The 21,058-nt window shown below is 42.0% G+C and overlaps 2 protein-coding genes across 3 annotated transcripts in view; both read right to left on the bottom strand.

Annotated features, from left to right (window-relative positions):
- Positions 1-21,058, bottom strand: part of dip2ba (disco-interacting protein 2 homolog Ba) — a 61,673-nt gene that overhangs the window by 30,143 nt on the left and 10,472 nt on the right. The window lies entirely within an intron of this gene.
- On the bottom strand, positions 16,062-17,740 carry LOC117821416 (interaptin-like). The gene is made up of 2 exons (XM_034695665.1): positions 17,157-17,740; positions 16,062-17,093 (listed from the first exon to the last, which is right to left on the bottom strand). Exons 1-2 carry the CDS (start codon positions 17,643-17,645, stop codon positions 16,119-16,121), a joined length of 1,464 nt encoding a protein of 487 aa, XP_034551556.1. The 5' UTR covers positions 17,646-17,740; the 3' UTR covers positions 16,062-16,118.

Genomic DNA, 21,058 nt, shown 5'->3' with positions numbered 1-21,058 from the left:
TCACATGTTCATTTAGCAGAAGTCAGTTCTTCTCTTCTGCTCTCGTAATATATCATCACCAGTGTTTCCCCTTGGTTTACAGCCTGGGGGAGGGGGGGCGGTGTGTCATGGTGTTGGATGTTTCTTTCTATCTATCTATCTATCTATCTATCTATCTATCTATCTATCTATCTATCTATCTATCTATCTATCTATCTGCCAAGTTAGGTCAAAACCTGAAATACGATGGTGACTGGACTTTTGCTGATGGTCAGGGGCAGAGCGTGGAGCACTCTTTTCTGTACTTGGACCCGGAGCAGGAGATCTACTCCGGCTGCTACTCACAGAGATGTCCCTGAGAGCGCTTCAAAAAGGCAGAGATTTTTTTCTGCTTTTCTTGTGGTGGTTGCAACTTTTTTTCCCCTCCTCAGTCCACTGTACGGAGTGTACTCGTCTGTGTGCGTGTGTGTGTTTGTGTGTTTGTGTGTGTTAGTGTGTGTGCGCATCAGGGCAGAACTCTGCCATGTGCGATACAGAGAACAGATGAGCATTGTAGACGCGCAACCATGTAGAGACAGAAATGACATCATCTTATGTAAATAAGATAAATAACATAAGGATATTTAGTCTGTTACATAAAAGAACAAGTTTAAGACCTGATCTATAAGAGAGGTAGCCTTGAATTACTCCTGCTGTGATCGGGCGCTATATAGAAAATAAAATTAACTGAACTTCCAAGGAGGGGTGGGGGGCGCTGTTGTAGGGGAAACACTGATCACTGTTAAAGAGAAAAAGAAAAAGGTACATTTGTAAACCTACTGTGAGGAACAGATTGTAAGTCCATATTAACAACAAGAGCTAATGAGTGTAATGAAACCTTCCACAGTGTTGACAGACACCATTTAGCATCCGCTGTAGTTAACTTCTTCATTTTGGTTTCATCCATAGGTCTGTTGCAATTCACACACTCAAAAACAAAACAGTGCTCTGCGGTCTTTTGTGATGTGGTTGCTCGCTGACATCATTCTGAGCAGCTGCACCTGTACGCTTAACTCGGTGGTAGGTGGTAGCTCACTCTCAAAGTAACTGGGTGTTGTTTTAATTCCATTTGACACAAAGTTCATATAACTTTGGATTTGTTCAGGTCAATTTTTGTTTTATGTGAAATGTGCCATTCAAAAGTGCAGCAGTGTTATTATTTTCCATCATGGAGGCAGCAGGAAAATGCTTAAGGTTAAGTAGGGTTTGGGACAAAATAGCATGCAATTACAAAAATATAGTGTTAATTTCTGACCATTATTGTATCACTAGTAACCCGTTAACACTGAAAGGCTTATAATGGAGATGACAAATAACAATAATAATAATAATAATAATAATAATAATAATAATAATAATAATAATAACAATAACTGGTATTTATATAGCGCCTTTCAAGAAACCCAAGGTCGCTTCACATGGTCAGGTAGGGGGTCTGGGGGTTAGGGGGGTACAACACTATTCAACAGGGAATAGGGCCTTGAGGAAAAAGTGCGTTTTGACTGCGTTCCTAAAAGTGTCCAGGGTTGGGGCGCTGCGGATGTTGGGAGGGAGAGAGTTCCACAGAGTAGGGGCTGCCACACTGAATGCTCTGTCCCCAAAAGTCTGCAGCTTAGTCCGGGGGATGGAGAGGAGACCCAGGTCCGAAGACCTTAGGTTCCGGGATGGAGTGTGTTGGTGGAGAAGGTCAACCAGGTATTGGGGGGCAAGGGCATTTAGGGATTTGTAGGTGAGGAGGAGGAGGAGCTCATAGGAGATGCAGTACTTTACAGGGAGCCAGTGGACGTGAATGAGAGTGGGGATGATGTGCTGCCAGGACTTGGTGTGCGTGAGAACCCTGGCAGCTGTTATCTCTGATGGTCTTGTTTGCATTTGCAGGACATATAGAGCCAATAGTTTTAATTTCAGTGTTTAATAATCAGCTAATAACTCTTCACAGAGCATTCAATGACATAAGCAGTATTTATACCCTATTTTGTAATATCCAATGTACCTTTATAATTCAACCTCAACATCAGAAAAACCCATGTGTGTGTGTATTTAACTGAAATGATAGAAAGTTGAGGAGAGAGAAGGGGAAGCAAATATTAAACAGCAGATTGGAGGGTGATGGGCTTCATAAGCCAACACTGGGTGGGAGTCCCATGTGTGGCTGAGATTGTGTGTTGAGTCTAAAAGCTTTCTCACACACCCTGGTCAGTATCTTCATGAGTGTGATGTTTGCCTGAAAAAACAACAGAGAGGAAGCTCTCCTCAGGATTGAGTATGTAGATTTTCAGTTTGGGGTTGAGTTTGAGTTTTTTCCTGATACTTTCCAGGCAAAGAAATCCTGAGGTTTCACAAGACTGTGAAGTTATGAGAAACAGGGAAGGGAGTAGGGAGCAGGGAGTGCACACAGCGTACAAGGAAAGAAATCAGAGTGTTTTAAAGAGAGATTGTGTGATTGAGTGCTCTGTCATTGTCTGTGTAAAAAAAGCTCAAACAGGGTGAGCTGTATTCAGCTCCAACTTCATGCCTGGTTGCACAACCTTGCCTGCAATCTACTTGTGACAAAAAACACAGCAAATGTGATCTACAGTTTCTATTCCTTCGTTTCTCCTTCTTCTATGCTGGCGGCAGCATATTAATTATAGAGGAAAGTCACTGAGAAGACATGCAAGTGTAACAATCAACAACAAATTGATTGCAGCGGACTGGACTGGAGCGTCATTGTTGTTGAAGAGACTGTGATCGGTGGTGCCCAAGTGGTGCCCGGAGGGAGGAAGGGAGGGATGGAAAGATGGAGAGAGGAAGGTCATTAACACAGACAGAGCAGAGTCTGTACTGGTGCGGGACATAACAACAGGCGTGGACTGGCACGACCACACTGGCTCACAGACACTGAGGGCTCCGGTTTGAAAGAGTGACTGTGACAGCTGCTTCAAAACAGAGGGAAAGCTGCATGTTTTGAGAGCAAGAATGTGGTGTTTTGAGTGCTAGAATGAGAGAAAAAACAGTACAGTGACTGTGTGTGTGTGTGTGTGTGTGTGTGTGTGTGTGTGTGTGTGTGTGTGTGTGTGTGTGTGTGTGTGTGTGTGTGTGTGTGTGTGTGTGTGTGAGTGTGTGTGTGTGTGTGTGTGTGTATGTGTATGTGTGTGTGTAATCTGGGGTCAGGGGACAGGATATGAGCGTTACCCCACCCTGTGCGTGCGCTGCCAAAACCGTCTCCCTGTGTCTGTCTAGAGAAAGAGGAATGTGCTGATTGGAGAAGTCCGTGCTAACAGAGAGGGCCAACTGGCCAGGGTGGCTAGCTCATTGGCCAGAAAGTCGCCTGAGGTGCAGGAAGTGAATGTATCTACATGTTAGAGTGTGTGTATATACACAGCTGGTGCAGGTTAACTTGTGCTACAGTACATAGAGGAATGAATGCTGGCTGAAGTCGGAGATGAGTGGCATTACAGGCCTTCTCTGTGAGATGTGTGTCAGTGTGTCAAACCAGGAATGCATGTTTTGGCGTCGAGGCACATGCTGGACCTGCTCAGTGAAGTCTGTTGTTAGCGAAGTGTTTGCATGTCTGCTCCTCTAGGCTTTGAATCCTAATCATACTCCTGTCTTCCGGTCTTGTTTAGATTCTCATTGTCTTAAGCTGGGTGTCTAAACAGACAGGCAAGTGAGTGTGTTTCAAAGGCTCATTAAAGATGACATGATGTCAGTGACCCTCTGACTCTTCCTTTAAACAGCTGCTGTTGACCTTTGCCCTCAGGACAAGCCAGAGAGAAGGCCGATCCTCCAACAGCTGACGGCACAGGGTCACAGAGGGGAGGAAAACACTGACAGCATTCCCAGTAAGTTGCACCACTGCAGTGATTACAGCCAGCTGAAGCATAAAAGGATTTTACAGGAGAAGTCATGCATCCAGGCATTAGTGACCACTTCAGTTTTGATCTGCAGAGGCATTCTCTGATCTGATCCAGAACAGAAGAGCCTTTTGTGTCGGTGCAGTTCGTCTGTTTATCGTTTTCTGAACACTGTGAGGGCTGTTAGCATCAAATACAGCTTTTAAGAGTTCTGAAATGTGGTGCAAAATGTACATTTCACTGTGATTTCCGATTTTAGGCTCATAGAGGAACTATGCATCACTGAAAAATTGTACAATTATCCAAACTTTTCAAAGTGGTGATGGTGAGCAAAGTGATGCATTCAGCGTACTGGTTTGGGTGTTCACAGCGAGAGATCTATAAGTAGAGTTTTCATGACCACTGGAGTGAAGTCTTGTGCTTCTGGATGCAAATGTGAGGAAACGTAAATTTAACACTATGCATTCTGCTTTAACTGCAAAGTCCTTTGATGGTAAATGTTAAATGGACTTGTACTTATATAGCGCTTTTCCAGTCTTACTGACCACTCAAAGCGGTTTCCACACTACTCGTCGCATTCACCCATTCATACCCATTCACTCACTGATGGTAGAGGCTGCTAATGTAAGGGACCATCAGTGTTAGCTAATCTCATTCATTCACATTCATACACCACTGAACAACTGTGGGAGCAATTTGGGGTTCAGTGTCTTGCTCAAGGACACTTTGACATGTGACTGCCGGAGCTGGGATCGCCAACCTTCCGATTGTAAGACAACCAACTCTACCCACTGAGCCACAGCCGCCCTGTGATGCACTGATGACTCTCAGTAGTTCCCTTACTTTGATCTTTCAAGGTTAGATCCTTCACTAATGTCACACCCTTACCCTCATCACTTTCTAAATTAACTTTAATTCTTCATTGGACTGTAGCACGGTTTTTCTGCTGCAGCAGACAACCTCTGTTTATAAAAGTCAACTCAAGTGGTCAACTGTAAAACAACTATTAGGCAGCTGGCAAGTAATGTATTGGTCAAAAATTGGTGTAGGTTTAAATCATAGACTGTATAAATAATGGACGTAGTATCTGTGATGTCACCCATCTGTTCCTGAGCGCTGTTTTGAAGCCAATCGGCGGCGGCAGCCATATTGGAAATGCGGAAATCAACCTAACTTAAAGTGACGTAAAGAGGCGGAGTTTGAGCCTCCTTGCCAACAGCTATGTGTTCCCGACCGGGAGTCAAGTCAGTCATGTCCTTATTTGGGCAAAAACTTATAATCTTAATATCTTCTGAAACGTCGCCCCCCCCCCCCTTCATAGTTTGAGACCGGAGGTTGCCGATTGGTTTAAATACTGCGTAACACAGATAGCTCTGACCACTGCAGCAAGCCCACCACTATTATTGGACTAATAATAACCCAAATAGCTGAATCTGCATCTGTGACAATGGAACAGATCTGCTCAATTGAATATTATGTTTACATTGACTTGAACTTAAACCACCATGTGTCAGCAGTGTACAATGTGGCTAAAGGAAGCTGCTGCCCAAAGGAAGAAGGGGGGAGCCACCTTATCAGGAAAGAGAGCATGTGTAAGTCCAAGGTGTTTTCTGGGTGGGTAGATTTAAGCTAAACAAGCTCAATATCTGCAAAGCCAATATTTTGAGAGGTGTGGGTAAGTATGGCAAAATATTAAACTGCAAGCTTTATCATGGCTCTACACGATGACCTATGCAGGCTATTATTAAACAATGATATCAGATCAGTACTCAACAATGGGCAAAATCCCAAAGCAATTGATCAGTGAGGCGGCGGAAAAAGTCAGATGGGTGTAAATCTACAATAATGGGCACCAAAGTTCTGAAGTTTAACAATGACATCTTTGTGGGAAGTGCTTATAACATAGATCTCTTGCATCCATGCAAGATAGAAACCCTCCTTTGAAAGGACTTGAAAACATGAATTGCCTGTGAGCTGATGAGATAGCACTTAAAGTGTACTAACATTAATGTCTTCCAAGTCGTTTCTGTGGGCTTTCTGAGCAGCTGAAACACTGACTCATCTGACTGTTACTGATACAACTAAAGTATAGCTTCTTGGTATGCTTCTAACAATGGCTTTGGTTTTCTCAAACCAACCAAAAGAGGAACACTAATCCCACATAAATGGTGAGTAAATGATGAGTAATGAACAGAAGTATGAGAAAAACACACAGTCCAAGAGGACTGAGGAGGAAGGGCTGAGGTCATGGATAGAGGAGCATGCTGGATGTGGGGTATGTCATTCAGCAACGTGTGAAATTACAATCGGAAAGAGACGAGGACAAGCATTAGAAAGACTTTAAGACTGTCAACTCCAGGTGCTACTTTGAGTTAGTGCAACTCTTAGAAATCTCAATAAATCTCCAGCAACAAAGGCACTGAGTTCCCTGCTTTTCATTCAGTCAGAGTAACACCTGTGCCAATTGTCTTTTTTCTTCTTTACTGATATTAGTTGGCTCGTGACTAACTCCTCTTAATTTCCTAAAATGCCCCTCTCTGCCTGAGAGGCTTAGTAAAGCACTTTTCTACTGCCAAAGTTTTCCATCTGCTTTGTAGTGAGAACTCATTCTGTAAAAGGAAAACCCCACAAGTAATTTGAAAAATGAAGTGTGAAAGTGCCTTCAGTGTTGTTTTCTTTAAAGAGGAAGCACCCTGGGTTATAGATGAACTTGGCTCTGTGTGAGGATGAGATTCAGCGACAAGATGATGGAAATATTCCAGAAGAAACAACTGTAGAAAAGCAATAGAACTCAAGGAGTCAGCACAGTTCTGGGGGGGTTCTTCATACCAGTTAAAGGTCACAAGTGGGCTAATGATTCCCCTCTAAAACAAACAAAGAACGAGTGGTTGATACCAGCAGACAGGTGAGAGTCTGGACTGTAGTTAACATCCACTAACTTAAAAACATGCCAGCAGGAACATCAGATTAAAGTCCGTCACAGAGGTACAACATGTATGTAAGTGTGGTGGAGGGTCCTAAACGGCTTTAAGAATCAGCTGATTGGCCTTCAAACATTCCCGAGCTTACTACATAGTCGCTAACATCATGCATTGACAAGTATTGCCCAACAGCTATGACTCAGATTTTCCCCTTTCTGCCCATGATGTGGTATTGACACCTAATTAGGTATGGTTTGTGTTCTTCTTTTGAGGTTGTAGAAAAAATCCATCCATACTATGTGAAGACCCCTAACTGACCACCTTACAGAGACCCATGTATTAAGCCCCCACACTGGCAGAGTGCTGTAATTACTGTGGGCAGATTAGCCTAGTGACATCCAGCTCTAGAAGGAAGCGACATAACCGTTTCTCCAACCCACAATTTCCTCTTGCTTCACAGTATCGATTCCTCTCCCTGCATAAGCACAGGCACCTACATGTCACACAGGCTACTCACAAACATGGCTGCACACATTGCTCAGTGAGCACGACCACCTGGATTACACAGATAGTAGTGGTGTGTATAAAACCTAGCTTTCACGCTGTAAGAATCCTGTAGCGTTTGCATTTTTTGCTTGATCCTAATCTGTAATCTCAGATTACAGATAACCTAATAGATTACATAGCCCTGTCTGGGCATTTGTGTGGATGTACTAAGGAGATAAATGACAAAAAGCATTTAAATTGAGGCTAGTCTGCTGTGGAGGACTGTCTCTAACCCTGTGAGGTCATGGTCGGGCCTTCAGCCAGTGATACTGGTTCAATCTGCACAAAGCTGTCTTTGTTGATCAGCGCCGTATTGTCCGTGGTAAATGTGATGCTAACATACAACACTGATACAACTCTCACAAGAAACAGACACCAACAAATAAAAGAAAGCTATTCTCCCGTAGGGTCTCAGTGAGCAGAAGACAGCGAGGAGGCACGCAGAGCACAGAAAGAAATACTCTCAGCAGCAGCCACAGTACACACATTTACATGTAAATACACACATAAACACAGGGGATGTGAGAGGAACTAACGTCACCCACAGGATCTTATTTATAGAGACTCTGAGTAGAAACACAAAAACAAGGGGCAGACTGTGCTGAGAACATGGCTAAATAGCACTCAGCAGGAAACGCAAATGAATGAGTGTCACCGAAGCCTTAAACTGCACCTGGTCGCTGGGTGAAGTAGAAGCTGGAGGCTTGTTTCAAGAGTTCATGCTCTGAAATTACAGCAGTAAGCTCAGACAAAATGCACATTCCCATCTACTGTAGACTTACAGTCATGTTTGATAGATCTTTCTTTTCAAATCTTTTTACACTCTGAACGAAAGCTGAAACAATTAGCCTTTCAATGTACTCGTCTCCACTGGATGTAAAGGCTGTTTCTGTCAGTGTGTAAGAAAATAAGTGAAGACTAAGCCTAGATGAAAAACAAACAAAGTCATAAACAAACATAAAGTCTTTGTTACAATACAGAGAGTGATAATTGCGAGATAAAAAGTCAATATAGTAATATATATCTCAAAATAATAACTTATCATTTGGGATTTTTTTCCCATCAAGGCTAAGTCTCTGTTTTGTTTTAATGGTAGAATTGGGCTTCAATACACAGGACAAGACGTCAGATTAGAACTATTTTCATCATGGTTAAATTATTACCACATGTTAAAAAAGAATTAAGCTTACACATTGTGGAGACATCTTGGTCATCTGATTGTGAATTTAACCCTCACTTGTGCTGCAAGTTTTGCATCCAGCATTAGTTGCAGTCAAATTGTAAACACACTGTTTAAACAAAAGACAGCCTCAATCAAGTTTCTGTTTTGTTTTTAACTTGTTGGGTTAAGATGTCATTCCTACAGTGGAAGACTAAAAAGTAATGGGCAACATTTTGACATTAGGTTTTCTGAGGTATAAGAGCTTGATCATTTACAGAAAACTGAATTTCATCCAGAAGCCTCAGCGTGACAGCAGCTGCAAAGACACCTCACACAGAGGGTATGTAGTTCATGTCTGGATGGAGATTGAAACATTCACACAAAAGCCTCCCACCCCCAGGTCCAATGTTTTCCACTCCAAAAGCAGGCCTACAAATCCTCTGGGACCTGGCTGCCCCATGTGGGGGTTTTCAGGCAGACAGCACAGATGAAGTGATCCCTGGATGGAAGAAGAAATCTGCCAGCCAGCTGAGAAAAGGCTAAAGGCTGATTTATACTTCTGCGTCAAATCACCGGCGTAGCCGACGCCGGGGGTCCGCATAGCTCCCGTACCTACACAGAGGCCTACGCACATAGCTGACCTGCACCTCCTCCAAAATGTAACGACGCGTAGAATCGACACAATGTGGTTGGTCCGCTCGGCGGCTTGTATTTCCTGCATTTACAGCACTTCAGGGATCCCTGCTCATCGGCCTCACATCAGCCATGTATTTCATCTCCTCCTCTCTATTCTTCATGTAATCATGTCTGTATGATAACAGCAACATGTATCAGCTGTAGATTATCATAACACGCTCTGAATCGCTGTGGTTAAGTAAACAGAGATCGTAGCAGGGCCGGAAGCAGGCGAGCGGCTATCAGAGAGACCACACTGCCCTTAAGCGTTTCAGCGGGTACGGCGACACGGACACATCGACGCAGAAGTATGTGATGCTCATGTCCGCGTTAGCCTAGGGGTGAGTATTGCCAAGAACCTGACGATACGATACGCGTCACGATATATCACGATATCACAGTATTGTGATATATTGCGATATTCTACACAGTAAACTAAGAAAAAATAGAGATGGTGTATATGTAAATCACACAATATTACACAAAATTGAGTCAGCCCCTGCTGCATGGGGCAGACAAAGTATGATTAATCAGACTTAAGGGAGTGTCATTTCTCTGGATATTGGAAAAAGAAATGTAGGCCTTCTCCCAGGCAGGATTCTGCAGGTCTTAACTGAACTATCAGATCTTAATGATCAGAGTTAAGCATCACATGATTTTTTTGATATCACTCTAAGTGTTTTTGTGATTTATAAGTTCATGTTTTCTGTCCAGCACCTTCAACCAGATCCTTCAGCACATCTGTAACAATTGGCTCATGCTATGAGGACGCCGTTCTTTGAGCTATATTTGAAATCTTTATTTGGTAGTGACAGATCAGGTTGGTCCACTTAATGTCATGAAGGTCAACAAGTTAACTATTTTTGATCTGATCAAACACTGTAAAATAAACTGATGTTAGAGGAATGTCCCTTATGTGTAATTTCTTTTCATTTTTGGGGTTATTATTTGGGGGGTTTTGGCTTCCACAAACATTCTGTCAAAGTGTATTAGTTGCTGTGCAGACCTTTTCTTCTCCTCACTGATGAGGATGACAACACTTGCACTGAGATTTGCCCGTTAGCACTGATCAGTTCAAGTGAAAAAAAATCGATGTGGTCTCAAAGCTTAGAGTTCAAGGCTGTGTATCTCTTGTGACTACCCATATATAAGTTAGCCGTGCAGAGGATGTGATACAAGGTGAAGTACAGAAAAGCCTGAAGGTGGAGTACTGAAAACTGCAAGTGAAACCCTAAAGGGTGGTCTAGGTGCAGTTACAGGACTTACAGGAAACATACAGACCAAAACCGAAAGACAAAGAACCAGCAGCTCCCAATGTGCTTACACAAAAGCTGTACCCTGTACATGACACCAACTCACTTTCTTTCATCTCATTCGTCATATCAGAGCAGGTGCATAGCCTACACAGCAACTGACACACCTACACATGCTGCACACATTTTAATATCACCCTCCCTGACTCAAGCACCTAATGGTATCATCAGACCAGACCATCCTGAACAAGATGAAAACACTTCAGGTCAATCGTGACCTAAGTGCTACTCAGATCAAATTTCAGATTCTGAAGAGTATGAACTGGAAGAAGAAGAAGAACAATCCATTTCCTTAGCCGATGAAGAATCAGTCTGGATGGTCAGCATCCTAAAGTTGTTTTTGCCAAACAATTAAAATTAAAGTTACTTCTAAGACTATAAAGTCTTCACATCTTGTTTGAGTGCTTCCCTGAATGACTCTGGTTGAATCCTGCCTTTGATATTGGCAGAGGAAGCATTCTTGAGCAGACAGTGTTTGTGCAGTGGGGTTAAGAGATAGAGTCGCAGCTTTGAAATCTTGTTTCTACTTCAGAAATTTTCTACTTTTGGCTCATTGAGAAATCCAGACTGAACAGTAAATGCTTCTGTTGTTTCATTCAGTAACTTGCAGTAACAGTTCTTCTTGGAACTACTATCAGCGATGGTACAATATCGCCAGTAAAAGCTGTTTTATAGAAACATTCAGAGCGCATCATTTCTTGAGGTGATAAGAACAACTGTCTCATTTCTGAGTCATACGACTGACGTCACACAAACACAAGCAGGCTGCATGTTAGTAAGCAGCAAAGGTTAATATAGTTTACCCTACAGGTTGCCCTTAAGTACACTAAAGCAACAATGGGCTGCTAGCTAACAGGTGGTGTGTTTGAGGCCAAAACATACAGATATTTTCGGCTACATTAGCTAGCTTTCCTAATAGATTATTGTTCATTTAGAGTGGCATAACAGTCTCTCTACAATCAGTGCAATCAAACCAATCATATGGTTGATGAATGGTTCATGAATAGGGGACACTTGACCCTTCTTAGTACTTTAAGCTCAGATATAAGGGAGATAAATCACATCCTTAACAGCTGGTTTCATCAGTTTACATGATCCAGCTCAAGGGGGTCAGTGTGATGTGACTTCTTAAAAATGAGCTGTTGATAATGTTCTTATTACCGCCTGAGCCTTTGTCCTGATATGTCAACAAAAAAATGAAAACGTAGAATCTTGGTAAAAATAGAATCAGACTTAGAGCTGTTCTGTTAGATTGCTTTAGACAGGTTATTCATGATGCTAAGGCTGATTAATAATAATAATTTAATAATAATAACTCATTTTATTTATAGGCACCTTTCTGGACACTCAAGGTCACCTTAAAACATAGCAATAATAAAAGCAACACTCAATAGTAAATAAATACATACATTAGAATAAAGATACAATACTAGAAAAAAGAAAAGGGAGGGGAAGTTATTCCAGTCCCAAAGAGACAGATTAGAGTGAGTATGCTTGGCGGAAAAGGTGAGTTTTTAGGCGGGATTTGAAGGTAGTGGGAGAGGTGGAATTTTGTACATCCAGGGGAAGAGAGTTTCAGAGGCGGGGGGCCGAGCAGCTGAAGGCTCTCGACCCCATGGTGGTCAAGCAAGCAGGTGAGAGGGTGAGTTGGATGGAAGAGGAGGACCTGAGACTACGGGTGGGTATTTTTCTTTGGAGGAGGTCAATGAGGTACAGGATTGTTGTATATTCATATGTATTTCAGTTATCCCCATCACCCGACATGTTGCCATGGTGCTTTTAGACTGAAATCAGGTCTTAAAGTTGGGGAATCAGTTCATAGTTCTGCTATCACAGCACAAGGGTGCACACTCAGCCAACCAAAATTTCTGACGTGCCAGAAAATCATCCAACCAGTCGGAAGCAGCCAATCGGGTCATGATCAGGCCAGTGCCCCCATGTACACTGCACGGCAAACAACAGCTAAAATATGGCCGATGTCAAAATCACTCAAAAAAATAGTCAGCAACCAGATTTAGACACACTGGAATCAAATCATATATCCGGATAGTTTAATTATTTGCACTTTTGTGCTTTTCTTGCCAAGAAAAATATGAGAACAATGATTCAGCTCTGGAACCTGTATGTGTGAAGCTGGAGCCCTAAGACTGTTAGCCTAGCTTATAGTTTGAAAGCAATGGATAACAGAGACCTTCAATCTGTGTAAAGTTTAAAAACCAACTCATCTTAAGCTTACTAAGTTACAATACACTACTCAGCATAACCACAATTATCACATAGAATGATGTATGCTGGAGGCCCGTCACACAGTCATCAGTTACTGAAACACTTGTATAGAACAAAGCCATCAATAGTGTAATAATTAACACCTGTGCTCTTGTGTGAAATGACAAGTTTGCCAAAAGTCTGTTGAAACAGTCGATCCCACACAGTAAACTGAGCTCTATGAGTCTCTTATCACTTACTTCATTTTGACCATGAGGGCGGTGTTACCAGGTCAGTCTGACTCCGACTTTATTCAGAACACTGTGAAGACTCAGACCGAACAAAATAAAGTCCATTTAGACCACATGATGTAAACAGCATCCTGGCCTGTAACCTTCATGACACTGCTTTGCATTGCCAGGTAACCACAGTATGTTCAGCAGTGAAAGTGAGTGAGAGGTGTCAGCTTACACTGCAGCATTGTTGTAGTTAAGAGATATAGGGGGTTAGCTGTGAGGACAGACCTGCCCTGTGGTTCACTGACCCTTGTACATCAGCTAAGCTATCTGTTCCTCTTAGTGTCAGAACCATAGATTGTAAATAGGGATGTAAGGATACACTCAACCCAAGCTTCGATTCGAATCCCGATTTTTGGTCCACGATACGATTCACTCACGATTTTCGAGAAAAGAGGATGAACTAAAAATTGAAATAACTATTATTTTATTTCAATTCTCAGATATGGACAGTTGCAATCTTTATTTTGTCTCTTATATTTCTTTATAAACAAAGTCATCTTTTTTTCATTTTTAAGTTGTGTTGTAACTCAAATAAAAACACTGCACACTTTTTTCAGTACCTTGCAAAAAACTAAAAATGAGCGCACAAAAATACCTTGCTGGCAAATTTCAGAACAATTATAGAGAAATGTAAAGTGAACGATTCCCAAATGAAAGTATTAAATATTAAAACAAATAAGGTAAATCTCTTTAAATTAGGGATGTACATTTCAAGTATTCTCCTTGATCTGTTTTTGGAAATGTAAACAATCAATTATTGTATAATAATAAACGTAAAAAGTTTTCTATGTCAAATGCGTTATTTCCCCCTAAATCAAATTTTCCTTCATGACACAGAGTATATAACTGACGGTATGAAACAGCTACAGATCGTATTGAGGTGTTCAAAATGTTAAACACACCGTTTATCAACGTGTGGAGCAGGCTTATAATCTCCTAGGACACAGTCATAAAAGCGAACACTCAGGCTTCAACAAGGGAACTGAACAGAAACATATTTCAGACTCACAGTGTCCAGTTTCAGTCTACTCGTTCTTAGTGAGAAAAATAAGCATGTGAACGCGGTCAGGTGTCAGCCGGGAGTGCAACCGGGTCATAATCAGTCCGGTGGCGGAGAAAATAAGCGCTCATGGAGACCGGTCACTCAGCCGCAGCCTCCAGCTGAGCGTCTCCGCTGTGCGCAACACCTTCAGTCAGCTGATTCACATCGAAACATGCTTTAAACTTAAAACACCTCCCCTCCCTGATAGCTGAACCAAATATGAGACCACATGATGTTTGTTCCACGTGATAGAAAATGGAAACACAAAAATGTGTTCGAGTAAGTTCTTATCAATTAATCGATTCTGGATTAATTGCGAACATCCCTAGTCAGAACCCAAATGTGGTGAGAGTTAACACAAAAAACATAATGTCAAACATTTTCCTTCTGAATGTGGACTTAGTGATACCTCTTATGGTTCATCATTGCTATCATATTGCAAAATACGCAATCTGACTCTGTTTAATAGCTGGATGATGGGTTAAGAGAGGACATTAATGCAGAGAGAAGAATGTTAACCAGCCAGCTGACTCATAAATCAATATTATAAGCTCTTAACAAGCCATGAATTGCCTTTGAGGAACACACACATCCCAATTGTTGAGTCTGCAGCTGATATTGAAACCTCAAAGGCCTCCTAGCCTGATTTCTACTCTGTAGACAGCTCACTGTCCTGACTTCCCACTACCCACTATCACAGTCATTAAACTGGCTGTCATCAGCATGAGAATGTATTACCGCATGGACAATGATGGATCTGAATCTGTGGGGACATTCAACCAGGTGCAATGGTGCAGGCAAGTGTAAGGCTGTTGAAAAATGTGGTAGAAATGCCTGTCAGAGGAGTCGAAAACATAAAGCTCTGTGTCAGCAAAAACATGTCACTTCATGTGGAACTGAGGGGGCAAGGTCACACAGGGGAGTGGTCATGAGGTAATGTTAGCAACAAGCTGATCCCTATGACTCAGTCAGGTAGGGGAATGATTTGATTTGAATTGATTTTTAAAGTTATTTTACTTGTTTTTAAAGCTCTTAACAGCCTTGCTCCTCCATACATCACTGATCTCCTGTCATTTTATGTTCCAACCCGATCACTGAGGTCCTCGAATGCTTCCCTTTTAAATGTTTCTCGTGTGTTCGCAGCAAGCTGCAACCTCCGGTCTAAAAATATGAGTCCAATGCAGAAGAGCTAAAAGCTGCAGTTCATCGAGGATCCACTTGAGGATGGCTCCGGAAGTACCGGAAACCACATACACACCAATTCAAAAAAGCAGATCTTTACAGCAGAAATAAACATGTTTACAGCCTGCTAAAAATGGCGAGTGTAGTCTGTATAGCTCATTTCTCAATCAGCGCACACTGTAGGGGGGGTGAACTTTTTCAAACAGGGCAATTTCGAAGATACTGATATTAGATACTTCTAATGAGAGGCACAGCTGACTTGATTGACAGGCGGGAACACTGTAGCTGTTGGCTAGGAGACTCAAAGCCCGCCTCTTTACGCCTAAATTGCTCAACAGCAGCAATACGGCTGCCCCCGACGATTGACCTCAAAACAGCTCTTCAAAAACAGATGGGTGACGCCATGGATACTACGTCCATATTTTATACAGTCTATGGTCTCACACAAGAACCGGCCAACAGAGCTGCGGAGCTGACAGCTGATGTTAACGGAGGTTGTATTGAGTTACATTGTGGTGCGTTCATGTTCTAATCAGTAAAATGAATTTTGGGCAATGTGAGACTAATCCAATATGATGCGTGTGTTTAATACTAGTCTCAATGGTGGATAAATTAATTGCTATTTAAGTGTTTTCTAGATTATAACATTTTTTTGGAAATCAAGCAAAATTATTTTTAGCTTTGATCTGTGGGTTCATAACTCTGCCTGACTTGAATACCAAAAGCACCTGAAACCTACAAAACCAGGACATACCACAAATAAATACATAATTACTACCGACTTCAGCTCTATTGTAGTTTTTGTAAATGTTGTGACACAGATTTATATTGGACATCAGGTAAGAATTTTCACCACAGAGTATAACTTTATATGCATTTTATATTTTTATTGTTGTGATGTTTGGGAGTAAACCCAAAGTCATGGCTCAGTTTTAAGTTGGAGCTGAGAGCCCAACTCATTCATCTTCCTCAGGTAGAAGCTCTCCATCTGTTGGCAGTGCTGGCGTAGGGCGTCCTGTTCGGCCCTCAGGTGGGAGATGTGCTGTTGGCTTTGTGTCAGCTTGTCAGAGTAAGATTTTGTCTCGGTTTCAAACTTCTGCTTCTGGTTCTCAGCCTGCTGTCGGAAACTAAGTACTTCAGATGTGTACTTGTCATTCAGCTCCTGGTGTGTCGCTTCGTACCTCTCCAGGTACTCTAGGAGTTTGCTGACTTTGTTCCTCTCCTCCAGAATTGCTGCTCTGAAAACCCCCACGCCCGTGGTCTTCAGCTCTTTGAGCTCCTCGTAGTCTTTCTGGGCATCAAGCTGAGTGTTGACTCTCTCCAGCTCTTTCACCATTGTCTGCTCTTTTTGGAGGGCACTCTTCTGCAGGTCAGCCATCTTCTGACATGTGGCATGGTGTTCAGCCTTTAAGGTCATGATGACGGACTGCTCTGAGGACACTTTGTCAGCTTGAGCCTGCCTTTGTTCTTGAAGCTCAAGCTGAAGGGCTTCCACCATTTGCCTAGCACTGATCATGTCGTTTTCATAGCTCTGTTTCACCTCTGCCATTTCCTCACAGATTGCTTTGTGCTCCACTGTCAAAGCTGCGAGGGCATCGTTGTCATGAGACACGTTGTCAGCTTGAGTCTGGATCTTCTGAAGCTCACACTGAAGGGTCTCCATCTGCTGCCTGGTACTTTGGATCTCAGCGTGAAGCCCCTTGTTCTCCTCTAACATCTCTTGACAGAGAGTATTATCCAATGTTAGAGATGTTAAGTCAGCATGGTCTTGCACCAGGTCAGCGTGCACCTCCATTTGTAACTGAATTTCACATTTGAGGGTCTTCATCATCTGCATAGCACTGAGCATGTCATCTTTGTACCTGACACCCATCTCATGGTGAGCAGCTTTGACCTTGTCCAGTTCTTCTTGCAGTGGTTTGTTCTTGTTCACCTCTGCCTGGAGATCTGCTGAGACCTTGTCCAGTTCTTCTTGCAGTAGTTTGTTCTTGTTCACCTCTGCCTGGAGATCTGCTAAGACCTTATTGCTGGTCAAGGGGTCTTCTTGCATTGCTTCAAAGCCATTGGAGGTCTTCTTTATTTTGTTGGTGTTCCCCAAGTGCATGAGAGAATTCTCTCCTGTGTTGTCACCCAGGAGTCCCTCCAGATATTTGCACCTGTTGATGAATGTCATTTTGAGTTGTCTCTCTTTCTTCAGTTGTTTCTTGGTGATATCCAAGTCTTTACTCTTGAGCATCCTCTCCATCTTCTCTCTATAGCCTTGGTCCTTCTCTCTAATCAGCATCTGATTGAGCTGATGCACATCTTGTTGGAGTTCGGAGGTGGACAAACTCCAACAACACCTCCTGTGCAGGTTTGTGGCCTTTATCATGTTGCTCTGCGCAGCTCCTCCTCTAAAGGACCTCTTGTTCCCGTTGAGGTTTCTTGAGTGCGTTTTCACTTGCATGTTGTATGGCTCTGTCAGTTTTCTCTCTCTGTCTCTCTTGGAAAGGTTTGAAATGATCCAGTTGTCTGGTCAGTTGCCCTCATATATAGAAAAGACCTGTCCTTTGGTCTTTGAGTCACAATGACACATTCTAAGCTGCAGGTTCCGTCCATGTGACACTGTGACACTGTGACACCGTTACACTGCTTGTTTACATTCAAATCTTATTCTATGATTAAAATGGAGGATAGAGCAATCTGAACATGACCAGAACCAGGATTAAAATGGAGGCCTCACTAATTATTTGCTTGGTTTTTTTTTTGTTTTTGAAATTTCACTAGGCTTGTTTTTAATATTTTTGATAGGTATTTAGTAGTGATGCGCAAATGAAGCTTCATGAACCATTAGTTGTATTTTTTGACTCGTCTAGATGGCGCTCTTGGTTTAAAAATAAAGGCTCAATGAAAGGCAATTCAGTGTGCTTTCAACCCTTTGTTGAACAGAGAGCGCCATCTAGAGGGCTCAACAAACACAAGAAAACATTCATGAAGCTTAATTTGCCCACCACTAGTATTTACAGTTAAGCCTGAAATTATTCATACCCCTGGCAGATTTTGACTTAAAGTTACTTTTATACAACCAGTACATTTTTTTCTTGATTGGAAATGACACACATAAGACAATATACAAGAGGCATCATTGTGGAAAAAAATATTTCTCAGCTTTTATTTATATTTGAACAAAACGTGGCATGTCCAAAATGATTCATACCCTTCTCAATAATCAATAGAAAAGCCTTTATTGGCTATTTACAGCAATCAAACACTTCCTATAATTGCTGACCAGCATTTTGCATCTCTCCACTGGTATTTGTGCCCATTCATCTTTAGCGGTGAGCTCCAACTCTTTCAGGTTGGAGGGTCTCCTTGCCATCCCCCTGATCTTTAGCTACCTCCACAGATTCTCAATTGGATTCAAGTCAGGACTCTGGCTGGGCCACTGCAAAACATTCATGTTTTTGTCCGCTAACCTTTTCTTCACCACTTTTGCTGTGTTTTGGGTTGTTGTCGTGCTGAAATGTCCTCTGGTGCCAAATGCCAAGTTTCTCTGCAGACTGCTTGATGTTGTTAGTGAGAATCTGTGCTTTTTTCATGGTGCTGTTTACTGTGATTAGGTTCCCTGGTCCAAAGCATTAGGTTCCCACCACCATGTTTGACAGTGGGGATGGTGTTCTTATGTGTACCAACCTGAGGGATCTTTGCTCATTTATTGGTAAGTTAAATGTGTGTTTTGGGGTACCCGTTACACGCCCCAGAGAATATAGTCCTGAAACAGGCGACCCAGGAACGCTCCCAACCTGCAGCCCTCTCCCATGTCATTCCCCACTCTTTCTCCCAGTGTCCTGCTCCATCCACCGTCCTGTCCTCTCAGAATTAAGTCATAAATAATAAAAAAAAAAATGAATAAAAGAATGTTTGATCAGTGAGCCGATGGGGTGTGATGTCCTTAGCAGCTGTTTTTACGCCCCTGAGCTTTGGAACTCTCTGCCTCTGGACATTAAAACGGTGAGATCTCTGTGTTTTTAAAAGTAAACTTAAGACTTACCTTTTTAATCTAGCTTTTAATTCATTTATTTTTAGCCCTGGACTGCATTATTATTTTATTACTATTTGTATTATTATTTTAATCATTATGATTTGAATCATTGCTTTAACATTTATTTATCTTATTTAATTATTTATTTATCTATTTATTTCTCATCCGATTTTGTTAACGCTACCTTATTTTTTAACTTTTCTTTCCACTATTACTTATTTTATTAATTTTACTGTATTGATTTTATTGTACTTTTAAGTATTTTATTTATAATCATGCCTTTTATAATTTTACCATTGCTGTTATTCTGTGAAGCCCTTTGGGCTGCACGTTTTGTATGTATGAAAGGTGCTATATAAATAAAGTTGAGTTGAGTTAGTAATGACTGAAGGGAAGGTACGAGACTTGGCTGTGAGGCAATTAAAAGTGATATTCTGATAAAAACAAATAACATTTAGGAACACTGCCAGAGCTCAGCATCCAAAAACAGATCTTCTCTTAGATCAGGATCTCTCTTCAAAGTTAATGTATATGGTGTAATTAAGGTCTGAGTTTCAAGGGAGAGTGTAGTTGGAAAATCTTTGGATTAACATTTTGACAAGGATTTATATTTAAACTCAATCCTCCTTATAAAAAAAAGAGGGTGAGAAATACTGTGTTGATATTCTGTCATTGCTTACAGCTGCATGTGGTCCATCTTCAGCTCCAGAACACATCTTAACAGAGTCTAATTCAAGGCAGGCAAGACAAAATAAATCTCTTAATACTCATAACAACTGTCACAGCAACACACAGATCAGCAAACAACCAATTTGAGCTAATCTTCAGGAAATGAGAAACGCAAGACCGACCAGAACTGAAGTTATGATCCTACCAAGTGTCAAACATAAACCCACTGCTTTTATTCAGGGTAATGAACATTCATTATGAGGGTCTGCACTAGTCAAGAGGTCTGCACTTTTCACTGCACATGATTTAGAGGCCCAAGCCCCACCTATCTGATGTGTTTTCATGGCCTTTGTTTTACCTCAGTCTCTGGAGAATTGAATTAAAGGGGTCCATGACTACAAGCCAAGCTCCAGCACAATGCGTTCTGAGGGGCCAAGAGGGGAGATACACATCAGCCCATTGAGGGGGTTTCCTGAGGACTCACCGAGTATTTTCGATAACCATTTGGCTCAGCACACGAATTAAGTGGAGAACTATTCAAACGCAAGGCATGAGTCCAAAAAACAATCCAATGAGTGGCCAGCAGAGACAGCAGGTGACCTTATGGAAACTTTCAATGAACATACAGCAGCACCACTGAGCCCTGGTTTCCCATCAGCCCTTCCTGTGACACAGGCCCACACTATCATATATAGAAACTGACCTGCTGCTGTGTAAACACACTGTGTTCTTTACATTCTCTTTAGAGTAGGGACGTAACTCATTGGATTTAAGCTTGGCAGACTTTATATGGATGTGTTTTTTTTGCACTTTTAATGATAAAGACGTTAAACGTTACTCAATTCAGGCTGCCTGTCTTTGACGTCATCGCCATGCGCCAGCAGACAACAGAACATAGCATAGCGGATGGCAGAGGAGAAGCTGGCGAGCGAGAAATTATCAAGCCACCATTGCGGTCCAGCATGTGGAAACACTTTGGCTTTTACAAATAAGTCGCTCGCTGTTTGTCGGATATGTAAAGGTCAAGTAAAGTACCACCGCAACACCACAAATCTGTCCAAGCACCTACTAAGGCGCCATGGGATTTCACACAACGCAGGCTGTCCAAGCACCTCTTGCAGCGTTCCCTGAGCAACAACTGAGCATGTGCAGAGTGATTCAGGTGATTC

This window comes from Notolabrus celidotus, chromosome 11 (assembly GCF_009762535.1).
Source record: "Notolabrus celidotus isolate fNotCel1 chromosome 11, fNotCel1.pri, whole genome shotgun sequence".
Lineage (NCBI taxonomy): Eukaryota > Metazoa > Chordata > Actinopteri > Labriformes > Labridae > Notolabrus > Notolabrus celidotus.
The sequence above is the reverse complement of the archived record's forward strand: the minus strand, read 5'-3'. Positions and strand labels throughout refer to the sequence as shown.

What these genes read in the sequence shown, in the direction of transcription:
- LOC117821416 (XM_034695665.1), bottom strand. Translation starts at nt 17,645, where the DNA reads ATGCAAGTGAAAACGCACTCAAGAAACCTCAACGGGAACAAGAGGTCC. An exon ending in TGCAAGAAGAACTGGACAAG is followed by an intron (nt 17,094 to 17,156) that starts GTCTCAGCAGAT and finishes GAACTGGACAAG; the next exon opens with GTCAAAGCTGCTCACCATGA.